This window comes from Bombina bombina, chromosome 4, assembly GCF_027579735.1.
Source record: "Bombina bombina isolate aBomBom1 chromosome 4, aBomBom1.pri, whole genome shotgun sequence".
NCBI lineage: Eukaryota > Metazoa > Chordata > Amphibia > Anura > Bombinatoridae > Bombina > Bombina bombina.
In genome coordinates this window covers 496624094-496637041 of record NC_069502.1, presented here as the reverse complement: position 1 = coordinate 496637041, position 12948 = coordinate 496624094, and the positions used below count along the sequence as shown (strand labels likewise).

Genomic DNA, 12948 nt, shown 5'->3' with positions numbered 1-12948 from the left:
TTCCAAGATAAAAGTTTAATATCTATGGAATGCAGAGGTTCAAACGGAACCCCTTGAAGAACCTTACGAACTAAATTTAAACTCCAAGGCGGAGCAACAGGTTTAAACACAGGCTTAATTCTAACTAAAGCCTGACAAAACGCCTGAACGTCTGGAACTTCAGCCAGACGCTTGTGCAAAAGAATAGACAGAGCAGAGATCTGTCCCTTTAAGGAACTAGCAGACAATCCTTTCTCCAATCCCTCCTGGAGAAAAGATAATATTCTAGGAATCCTGACTTTACTCCATGAGTAACCCTTGGATTCACACCAATGAAGATATTTACACCATATCTTATGATAGATTTTCCTGGTGACAGGCTTTCGAGCCTGAATTAAGGTATCAATGACCGACTTGGAAAAACCACGCTTTGATAGAATCAAGCGTTCAATCTCCAAGCAGTCAGACGCAGAGAAATTAGATTTGGATGTTTGAAAGGACCTTGAAGTAGAAGGTCCTGTCTCAGTAGCAGAGTCCATGGTGGAAAAGATGACATGTTCACCAGATCTGCATACCAAGTCCTGCGTGGCCACGCAGGAGCTATCAAAATCACTGAAGCTCTCTCCTGCTTGATCTTGGCAATAAGACGAGGGAGCAGAGGAAACAGTGGAAACACATAAGCCAGACTGAAGGACCAGGGCGCTGCTAGAGCATCTATCAGCGCTGCCTTGGGATCCCTGGACCTGGACCCGTAACAAGGAAGCTTGGCGTTCTGACGAGACGCCATGAGATCCAGTTCTGGTTTGCCCCATAGATGAATCAACTGGTCAAATACCTCCGGATGGAGTTCCCACTCCCCCGGATGAAAAGTCTGTCGACTTAAAAAATCCGCCTCCCAGTTCTCTACTCCTGGGATATGGATAGCTGAGAGATGGCAAGAGTGAACCTCTGCCCATAGAATTATCTTTGAAACCTCCCACATCGCCAGGGAGCTCTTTGTACCCCCCTGATGGTTGATATAGGCTACAGTCGTGATGTTGTCCGACTGAAATCTGATGAACCTGACCGCAGCTAGCTGAGGTCAAGCCTGAAGAGCACTGAATATCGCTCTTAGTTCCAGAATGTTTATCGGAAGGAGGGCTTCCTCCTGAGTCCATGAACCCTGAGCCTTCAGGGAATTCCAGACTGCGCCCCAGCCCAGAAGGCTAGCATCTGTCGTCACTATAGTCCATTCTGGCCTGCGGAAGCTCATTCCCCTGGACAGATGGACCCGAGATAGCCACCAGAGAAGAGAATCTCTGGTCTCTTGATCCAGATTTAGCAGAGGAGACAAATCTGTGTAATCCCCATTCCACTGACTGAGCATGCAAAGTTGCAGTGGTCTGAGATGTAGGCAGGCAAACGGAACTATGTCCATTGCCGCTACCATTAAGCCGATTACTTCCATACACTGAGCCACAGACGGCTAAGAAGTGGAATAAAGAGCCCGGAAGGAAGTTAGAAGCTTTGACAACCTGACCTCTGTCAGAAAAATCTTCGATTCTACTGAATCTATCAGAGTTCCTAGGAAGGAAACTCTTGTGAGAGGGGAGAGAGAACTCTTTTCTTCGTTCACCTTCCACCCGTGAGACCTCAGAAAGGCCAGAACAATGTCCGTATGGGACTTGGCGATTTGAAAAGTCGACGCCTGTATCAGAATGTCGTCTAGGTAAGGGTCCACCGCTATGCCCCGTGGCCTTAGAACCGCCAGTAGGGACCCTAGAACCTTCGTAAAGATTCTTGGTGCCGTGGCTAACCAGAAGGGAAGAGCCACAAACTGGTAATGCCTGTCTAGGAAGGCAAACCTGAGAAACCGATGATGATCTCTGTGTATCGGAATGTGGAGATAAGCATCCTTTAAGTCCACGGTAGTCATATATTGACCCTCCTGGATCAAAGGTAGGATGATTCGAATAGTCTCCATCTTGAAGGATGGGACCCTGAGAAATTTGTTTAGGATCTTGAGATCCAAGATTGGTCTGAAACTTCCCTCTTTTTTGGGAACTATAAACAGATTTGAATAGAATCCTTGCCCCTGTTCCTCCCTTGGAACTGGGTGGATCACTCCCATGACCAGAAGGTCTTGAACACAACGTAAGAATGCCTCTCTCTTTATCTGGTTTGCAGATAATTGTGAGAGATGAAATCTCCCTTTTGGAGATGAGGCTTTGAAATCCAGAAGATATCCCTGGGAAACAATCTCCAGAGCCCAGGGATCCTGGACGTCTCTTGCCCAAGACTGGGCGAAGAGAGAAAGTCTGCCCCCAACTAGATCCGGTCCCGGATCGGGGGCTACTCCTTCATGCTGTCTTAGAGGCAGCAGCAGGTTTTTTTGGCCTGCTTTCCCTTGCTCCAAGCCTGGTTAGGTCTCCAGACTGGATTGGACTGGGCGGAATTTCCTTCTTGTTTTGAAGTAGAGGAAGTTGAAGCTGAACCACTCTTGACGTTCCGAAAGGAACGAAAATTAGTCTGTTTGGTCCTTAATTTGTTTTACCTATCCTGGGGAAGGGCGTGGCCCTTCCCTCCAGTAATATCAGAAATGATCTCCTTCAGTCCTGGCCCGAATAGGGTTTGCCCCCTGAAGGGAATGTTGAGAAGCTTAGACTTTGAAGTAACGTCAGCTGACCAGGATTTAAGCCATAGCGCCCTACGCGTCTGAATGGCAAAACCTGAATTCTTAGCCGTTAGCTTAGTTAAATGAAAAACGGCGTCAGAAATAAATGAATTGACTAACTTGAGAGCTTTAAGCCTGTCTAGGATATCATCCAACAGGGTCTCCACCTGAAGAGCCTCTTCAAGAGACTCGAACCAGAAAGCCGCTGCAGCAGTGACTGGGGCAATGCATGCAAGAGGCTGGAGAATAAAACCTTGTTGTATAAAGATTTTCTTAAGGAAACCCTCTAATTTTTTATCCATTGGATCTAGGAAAGCACAACTGTCCTCGACGGGGATAGTTGTATGCTTAGCTAGGGTAGATACTGCTCCCTCTACCTTAGGGACCGTCTGCCACGAGCCCTGTGTAGCGGCATCTATGGGAAACATCCTTTTAAACGCAGGAGGGGGAGAGAACGGTACACCTGGTCTATCCCATTCCTTCGTAATAATTTCTGAAAACCTCTTAGGGATTGGAAAATCATCAGTGTAAACAGGCACTGCAAAGTATTTGTCCATTTTACACAATTACTCTGGGACTACAATGGTGTCACAGTCGTCCAGAGTTGCTAAAACCTCCTTGATCAACAAGCGGAGGTATTCAAGCTTAAATTTAAATGCTGTCATTTCAGAGTCAGACTGGAGTAACGCCTTCCAAGAATCAGAAATGTCACCCACAGATAGAAGCTCTCCTGCTTCGGCTTCTGTACATTGTGAGGGTATATCATACATAGCTACTAAAGCGTCAGAAAGCTCTGTATTTGTTCTAGCCCCAGAGCTGTCTCGCTTTCCTTGTAACCCTGGCAGTTTGGACAATACCTCTGTGAGGGTATGATTCATAACTGCCGCCATGTCTTGTAAGGTAAACGCATTGGACGCGCCAGATGTACTTGGCGTCACTTGCGCGGGAGATATAGGTTCTGACAAATTGGGAGAGCTAGGTGGTTTAACCTCCCTTTTGTCAGTCTGAGAAACCTCTGGTGATAAATCCTTAAAACCCATAATATGGTCTTTATAACTTATAGAAAGGTCAGTGCATTTGGCACACATTCTAAGAGGGGGTTCGACAATGACTTCTAAACATAATGAACAAGGAGTTTCCTCTATGTCAGACATGTTTAACAGACTAGTAATGAGACCAGCAAGCTTGGAAAACACTTTAATAAATGTGAAAAAGCAATTAAATAAAAACGGTACTGTGCCTTTAAGAGAAAAAAAACTACCTCATAAACTGCAAAACAGTGATAAAAAGTAGTAAACTCTACGAAATTTTTACAGTGTCTATAAGAGACTAAAGCAGCATTGCACCCACTTGCAAATGGATGATTAACCCCTTAGGCCCCAAAACGAATTGGAAAAACGGAAAAAACCGTTAAAAAAACAGTCAAACACACTGCCACAGCTCTGCTGTGGCCCTACCTGCCCTTAAACACGATTTTTTGCAGGAAAAACACCCTCTATAGTGGTCCTAGATGCCAGAGGACTCCTTTAGGGAAGCTGTATGTCTCAGTCTGAAGATTAACTTAAAAGTGCGTGAAAATAGGCCCCTCCCACCATGCACTGAAAGTCAGGGGGCCTTTTTTAGCAGTAATCTAACAAGCCATGTGGAAAACTAGGCCCCAAAATAAAGATTTATCACCCTCAGAGAAAAAACGTTTTTACTCTAAAACATGCAAACGTTTTTACACTAAGTAATATGAGTATTAACATGAATATTACCCTTTTTTGCAAGCATGATCCCAGTTGCTGTTAAATCACTGTATCAGGCTTACCTCAAATATACCAGGCACTGTCAGCATTTTCTAGACCTTATCATCTCTCTAGAAAAAAATATACTGAACATACCTCAAAGCAGGCAATCTGCAGACCGTCCCCCCAACTGAAGTTTTCTTTCCATACTCTTCAGTTATGTGTGAGAACAGCAATGGACCTTAGTTACAAACCGCTAAGATCATAAAACCTCTAGGCAGAATTCTTCTTCGAATTTCTGCCTGAGAGTAAAAACAGTACAACGCCGGTACCGTTTAAAAATAACAAACTTTTGATTGAAGGTAAAAAAACTACACTAATTCACCACATCTCTCTTGATACTTCCTTTCTTGTCGAGAGCTGCAAGAGAATGACTGGGGGTGGCAGTTAGGGGAGGAGCTATATAGACAGCTCTGCTGTGGGTGTCCTCTTGCAGCTTCCTGTTGGGAAGGAGAATATCCCACAAGTAATGGATGAACCCGTGGACTGGATACACCTTTACAAGAGAAAGAAGCAATTTCTACTTTTTAAATTTGTGGCTGCAGCCTCACTCGTGCAAGACTGCTCCACATAGCTCAAAAGCTCACAATGCATATTAATAAATTTACTGTATCCTGCTGTGTTCATTCATGTATATGATTTCTTTTTTTAAATAATCATTAGAAAGAGAAAAGTCAGGAGTGTGTAACTCCTGTGTATATAGGATTTTCATCAGGTAAATTAAACACGTCACAAAAATGCAAAAAGTTTGCAGCAGGTGGCGCCATTTAAGTGTAATTGAGTGCAAATTAATTGTCTCACTTCCAAAGTGTCCCTTTTTGGTCACTTGAAATACTGAGAGGCTTGTGATCACGTGTCCCTGATATCACTAATACACAATCAGCACGTACATCTAAACAGAAGGATGAACTAGTATGTGTCCTGCTGTGCATTTTAGTCCTCTGACTTCACTGTACAGTCAGATACCATTTAACAATACTGCTGTACTTGTTCAGATTACTCTACCTGATAGCTTAGATTCTAAATGAGCTTACCATCGCTGATGCTCCTCATGTCTTGGCTATTCTGAACACTGTGGATAGATTCTATGAGTGTGTCTTTCTCTATTTCCAAAGCAGATGCTGCATCACGCAAGGCTTGAACTCTAGGAGAGAAAGCAGTCATTTTACACCAAATCATTTGCAAACATCAACAGTACAAGCTGCAGGAAAAAAATGAAGGGAGACGGAGGGATAGGGAGCTACACTACAGAAAAAAAAGGTGGAGTGGGGGGGTCCTAGCTAACAATCACCAGACCGGGGAGCCGTAAAGACCACTACACTCCAGAAACAAATAACAGAATTTATGTTTACCTGATAAATTTCTTTCTCCTACAGTGTGTCCGGTCCACGGCTTCATCCTTACTTGTGGGAATATTCTCTTCCCTAACAGGAAATGGCAAAGAGAGCACAGCAAAAGCTGTCCATATAGCTCCCCCTCTGGCTCCGCCCCCCAGTCATTCGACCGACGGTTAGGAGAAAAAGGAGAAACAATAGGGTGCCGTGGTGACTGTAGTGTACAGAAACAAAAAATTTTAAACCTGACTAAAAGCCAGGGCGGACCGTGGACCGGACACACCGTAGGAGAAAGAAATTTATCAAGTAAACATAAATTCTGTTTTCTCCTACATTGGTGTGTCCGGTCCACGGCTTCATCCTTACTTGTGGGAACCAATACCAAAGCTTTAGGACACGGATGAAGGGAGGGAACAAGTCAGGTTACCTAAACGGAAGCACCACGGCTTGCAAAACCCTTTCTCCCAAAAACAGCCTCCGAAGAAAGCATAAGTATCGAATTTGTAAAATTTGGCAAAAGTATGCAGAGAAGACCAAGTCCGCTGCTTACAGATCTGATCAACAGAAGCCTCGTTCTTGAAGTGCCCATGTGGAAGCCACAGCTCTAGTAGAGTGAGCTGTAATTCGTTCAGGAGGCTGCCGTCCGGCAGTCTCATAAGCCAATCGGATGATGCTTTTCAGCCAAAAAGAAAGAGGTAGCAGTGGCTTTCTGCCCTCTCCTCTTACCAGAATGAAACGACAAACAAAGATGATGTTTGTCTGAAATCCTTTGTTGCTTCTAAATAGAATTTAAAGCACGGACCACTTCTAGGTTGTGTGTAACAAACGTTCCTTCTTTGAAACTGGATTCGGACATAGAGAAGGAACAACTATTTCCTGGTTAATATTCCTGTTGGAAACTACTTTTTGGAAGAAGAACACCAGGTTTGGTACGTAAAACTACCTTATCTGCATGAAATACCAGATAGGGAGAGGTACACTTGCAAAGCAGATAATTCAGAAACTCTTCTAGCAGAAGAATGAGCAACTAAAAACAGAACTTTCCAAGATAATAACTTAATATCTATGGAATGCAAAGGTTCAAACGGAACCCCTTGAAGAACTGAAAGAACTAAGTTTAGGCTCCAAGGAGGGAGTCATAGGTCTGTAAACAGGCTTGATTCTGACTAACGCCTGTACAAAACGCTTGTACATCTGGCACAGCTGCCAGACGTTTGTACAACAAGACAGACAGAGCAGATATCTGTCCCTTTAAGAACTAGCTGACAGACCTTTCTCCAAACCCTCTTGGAGAAAGGAAAGAATCCTAGGAAGTTTTATTTTACTCCAAGAAAAACCCTTGGGATTCGCACCAACGGATATATTTGTGCCAATATCCTAGGGTAAATTTTCCTAGTCCACAGGCTTTCTGGCTTGAACCAGAGTATCTATGACTGAATCTGAAAACACCACGCTTAGATAGAATCAAGCGTTCAATTTCCAAGCAGTCAGCTGCAGAGAGACTAGATTTGGATGTTCGAATGGACCTTGTACTAGAAGATCCTGTCTCAAAGGTAGCTTCCATGGTGGAGCCGATGACATATTCCACCAGGTCTGCATACCAAGTCCTGCGTGGGCGCACGCAGGGGCTATTAGGATCACCGAGGGCCCTTCTCCTGTTTGATCATGGCTACCAGCCTGGGAAGGAAGAGGAAACGTGGAAACACATAAGCTAGATTGAACGACCAGCGCGCCACTAATGCATCCACTAGTGTCCGCCCTGGGATCCCTGGATCTGGACCCCGTATCGAGGAACTTGAAGTTCTGACGAGACGCCATCAGATCCATATCCGGATTGCCCCAAAGTTTGAGTTAACTGGGGCAAAGACCTCCGGGTGGAAGTTCCCACTCCCCCCGGGATGGAAAGTCTGACGACTCAAATAATCCGCCTCCAGTGTCTACTCCTGGGATGTTGGATTGCAGATAGGTGGCAGGGAGTGATCCTCCGCCCATTTGATGATCTTGGATACCTCTGTCATCGCCAAAGGAACTCGTTTGTTCCCCCCTGATGATTGATGTACGCTACAGTCGTCATGTTGTCCAACTGAAATCTTATGAATCTGGCCTTCGCTAGGTGAGGCCAGGCCAGGAGCGCATTGAATATCGCTCTCAGTTCCAAAATTTTATCGGGAGAAGGGACTCTTCCGAGGACCATAGACCCTGAGCTTTCAGGGAGTCCCAAGACCGCGGCCCCAGCCTAAGAGACTGGCGTCGGTCGGGACGATGACCCACTCTGGTCGGCGGAAACTCATTCCCTGAGACAGGTGATCCCTGAGTCAACCACCAGCGGAGTGAGTCTCTGGTTACCTGGTCTACTTGAATTCTGGGGAGATAAGTCTGCATAATCCCCCATTCCACTGTTGAGCATGCACAGTTGCAATGGTCTTAGATGAATTTTGAGCAAAAGGGAACCACGTCCATTGCTGCAAACCATTAGTCCTAATTACCTCCATGCACTGAGCTATGGAAGGCTGAGGAATAGATTGAAGAACTTGACAAGCGTTTAGAAGTTTTAATTTTCTGACCTCTGTCAGAAAAATCTTCATTTCTACAGAATCTATTATTGTTCCCAGAAAGGGAACCCTTGAGGACGGGGACAGGGAACTCTTTTTCTACGTTCACCTTCCACCCCGTGAGACTGATAAAGGCTAATAACGTCTGTATGAGCCCTTGATCTGGAAAGGGGACGATGCTTGGAATAGTATGTCGTCTAAGTAGGTGCCACCGCAATGCCCTTCGGTCTTAGAACCGCTAGTAGGGACCCTAGCACCTTTGTGAAAATTCAGGGAGCAGTGGCTAAAGCCGAACGGAAGAGCCACGAACTGGTAATGTTTGTCCAGAAAGGCGAACCTTAGGAACTGATGATGACTTTGTGGATAGGAATATGTAGGTACGCATCCTTTAAGTCCACGGTAGTCATGTATTGACCCCTCCTGGATTGTTGGTAAAATCGTTCGAATGGTTTTCCATTTTGAAAGATGGAACTCTGAGGAATTTGTTTAGAATTTTTAAATCCAGAATTGGCCTGAAAGTTCCCTCTTTTTTGGAACTACAAACAGGTTTGAGTAAAACCCCAGACCTTGTTCCTCTATTGGAACTGGGTGTATCACTCCCATCTTAATAGGTCTCCTACGCAATGTAAGAATGTCTGTCTCTTTATCTGGTCTGAAGATAAGCGAGACATGTGGAACCTTCCCCTTGGAGGAAGTTCCTTGACTCTAGAAGATACCCCTGAGAGGACTATTTCTAAGCGCCCGGAGGATCCGGAACATCTCTTGCCCAAGCCTGAGCAAAGAGAGGAAAGTCTGCCCCCTACTAGATCCGGTCCCGGATCGGGGGCTAACCCCTTCATAGCTGTCTTGGTAGCAGCAGCAGGCTTCTTGGCCTGTTTACCCTTGTTCCAGCCTTGCAATTGGTTTCCATGCTGGTTTGGGCTGGGAAGGGTTACCCTCTTGTCTAGAGGCTGCAGAGTTAAGAGACGGTCCGTTCCTGAAATTGCGAAAGGAACAAAAATTAGATTTGTTCTTAGCCTTGAAAGGCCTATCCTGTGGAGGGCATGCCCTTTCCCCCAGTGATGTCTGAAATAATCTCCTTCAATTCTGGCCCAAAAAGGGGTCTTTCCTTTGAAAGGAATATTAAGCAGTTTTGTCTTGGACGACACATCCGCCGACCAAGATTTTAGCCAAAGCGCTCTGCGCGCCACTATTGCAAAACCTGAATTTTTTCGCCGCTAATTTAGGCCAATTGAAAAGCGGCATCTAAAATAAATGAATTAGCCAACTTTAGTGCGGTGAATTCTGTCCATGACTTCGCTCATATGGAGTCTCCTTATGGAGCGAATTTTCTAGTTCCTCGAACCAAAAAGACGCCGCCGTGGTGACAGGAATAATACACGAAATTGGTTGGAGAAGGAAACCTTGCTGAACAAATATCTTTTTAAGCAATCCTTCCAATTTTTTATCCATAGGATCTTTGAAAGCACAAGCTGTCCCTCAATGGGAATAGTTGTGCGCTTGGCCAACATAGAAACTGCCCCCTCAACCTTAGGGACTGTTTGCCATGCGTCCCTTCTGGGTCGACAATGGGGAACATTTTCTTAAATATAGGAGGTGGGACAAAAGGGTATACCTGGCTTCTCCCACTCCTTAGTCACTATGTCCGCCACCCTCTTGGGTATTGGAAAGGCATCAGCGTGCACAGGGACCTCAAGGAATTTGTCCATTTTGCACAATTTCTCTGGAATCACCAAAGAGTCACAATCATCAAGAGTAGTTAGCACCTCCTTAAGCAGGGCGCGGAGATGTTCTAACTTAAATTTAAATGCCACAATATCAGGTTTCTGCCTGCTGAGAAACTTTTCCCTGAATCAGAAATTTCTCCCTCAGACAGACCCTCCCTCACTGCCAAGTCAGACTGGTGTGAGGGGTATAACAGATAAATTATCGTTCAGCGCCCACTTGCTCATCCTCTGTATTTAAAACTGAGCAATCACGCTTACTGGGAAATGCTGGCAGTTTTGATAAAAGATTTGCTATAGATTTATCCATTAACTGCAGTTATTGCTGCATAGTAACAAGCATTGGCGCGCTAGATGTACTAGGTGTCGCCTGCGCGGGCCAAAAACTGGTGTTGACACAGAAGGAGAGGATGATGAACTATCCCCACTACCTTCATTTGAAGAATCATCTTGGGCAACCTTATTAAATGTGACAGTACTGTCCTTACTTTGTTTGGACGCCATGGCACAATTGAACATACATTTAAAGGGGGAACCACCTTGGCCTCCATAACACACAGAACATATGCTATCTGAAGGGTATAGACATGTTAGACAGACTTTGGCAGGGCTATTAATGCAATAAAACCGTTTTTAAAACAAAACCGTTACTGTCTCTTTAAATAATAAACAGAGCACACTTTATTTCTGAATGCTTGAAAAACTATGAAGGAAATATCCGATCTCTACAAAATTTGCACCCTAGTGTCTTAATGCTTTGAAAGTAAAAAGCATTACTTAATGCTTTCAAGTCTCTAACCCCTTAAATGAGGCAAATTGTTCAATTTACCAGTTTAAACCCACTACAGTCCCTGCCACAGCCTATTGCTGCGGCTTTTACCTTCCTTGGGGGTTATTCACCACAGAAATAAGCCTTCTTGAAATGCGTTTTTATGGTCACAGGAACCTCTCGCGATGAATCTGCATGCACTGCTTCCAAAAGTAACTGCACAACTGAGGGCGCGAAAATGAGGCCTCCTCCCTCTGCATACCAGAGTGAAGGGGCCTTGCTGACTAGATTAGGTGTCTAAACAAATGCCAGGCGTAATAAAAACGTTCCCAAAAGTGTTTTCAAAGTCACAAAACACTCCAAGTCATATTAATTATTAGATAAATCAATCGATTTAGCCCACAATAGTGTCAACCAGTATAGAGCCCATTTATAAGCTTCATTCTATTATGAGTCTAAGAAAATGGCTTACCGATCCCATAAGGGAAAATGACAGTCTTCTAGCATTACTATGTCTTGTTAGAAAAGAGACTAGTCATACCTGGAGCAGAAAAGTCTGCAAACTGTTCCCCCCAACTGAAGTTCTCTGGTTTCAACAGTCCTGCGTGGGAACAGCAATGGATTTTAGTTACTGTTGCTAAAATCATACTCCTCTTTTTAACAGAACTCTTCATCACTTTCTGTTGTAGAGTAAATAGTACAAACCGGCACTATTTTTAAAATAACAAACTCTTGATAGAAGAAATAAAACTACAACTAACACCACATACTCTTTACCATCCCCGTGGTGATGCTACTTGGTTCAGAGCAGGCAAAGAGAATGACTGGGGGGCGGAGCCAGAGGGGGAGCTATATGGACAGCTTTTGCTGTGCTCTCTTTGCCAATTCCTGTTAGGGAGAGAATATTCCCACAAGTAAGGATTGAAGCCGTGGACCGGACACCACCAATGTAGGAGAAATATATATTTATAGATACTAGCAGACTGCTAAAACTAGTGACGCAATTAGTGGGAGGGGCTAGAAAGCTAATTTTAGGTAAGTATTTTACTTACTGTTTTGTAGTCAAATAACATACTAGATGAATGTGAAACTTTTTAATGCATTAAACCTTCTTTGCATCAATTATTAATCAACTCCAACCACCATTTGCTTTATTTGGACATTAGCTGTGGTTATTTGTTAGCAAAACTATCATTGTTTTGTAGTTTCTAATCTGATTTCCATAAGGACAGATATGTGTGCAGCATTAGGCTTGTCTAACATTGTGCACTTCCAATTGTAAGAATTGGAAAACCTGCAATTTAGACTTAAATTACAGTGAATAGAGGTAATATATTTTCAAAATGTAAGGGCCATTATATTAAAAGATTACGCAGCCTGCTATATCAATTGCGCTCCTCTTGTAATCTAGCCTGTGATTTGCAAGGGACATCAGAGTTAAAATAAAATGTTCTAACACCAGTTTATTTTTTCATTAGTGTCCCTTTAAATTAGCATACTCTTTACACAATAATATAACGCGTCATTTTTGCTTTTTGTACCGTTAAACATGTTACACAATCTTATCAGCCATGTTAATACACAAAACACATAGAGAGAACCTGTAGCCTCTGTGTGAAATTCCATTCAGATCTGTGAGGAAGTGTTTTGCTAATTAGCAGTGTTGTAGACATTTAATTGTTGTTACTATGGGCCAAGACCCAAATGGCCTTTTATTGCTTTTTCACTCAGGACCTGTATGATCATTAACTGGCAATTCTTATAATTCGATGACTAAATGACAACATTACCCAGGATGATTCAAGCTTGTTTAGATAGTTTAACCTTTTCATTGCCTAAGGCAAAGTAAATAGGACATCTGGAATCAAGAGAAACTTACACACACAGGCGAGTGCTTTTAGGGACTGGTCTGGTAGGAGGGCCAAAAAATGTGGTAAAAATAGCCCTCTAGAAAAAACGGCAGACATAAGGTACCCTGCAGCCTTGCCTATATCTGTCCCTGTGTATTATGATTGTGTTTAATAGCCAGAAATGTATGTGGCCCATAAGGCTTCAACAATATTGACCTGGGCCCCCATGTGTTAGGAAGTCGGCCATTACTGACTTATTGGGTGGGGTCACAGTACTATAGAATAGTGCAGAATAGTATA

The 12948-nt window shown here is 43.8% G+C and overlaps 1 protein-coding gene across 1 annotated transcript in view; it reads right to left on the bottom strand.

Moving 5' to 3' along the window:
- BAG2 (BAG cochaperone 2) overlaps positions 1–12948 on the bottom strand; it is a 92341-nt gene that overhangs the window by 52781 nt on the left and 26612 nt on the right. The window contains exon 2 of the mRNA XM_053710404.1: positions 5454–5563. Within this exon, the coding sequence (XP_053566379.1) occupies positions 5454–5563 (110 nt within the window). The remainder of the gene's footprint in view (positions 1–5453; positions 5564–12948) is intronic.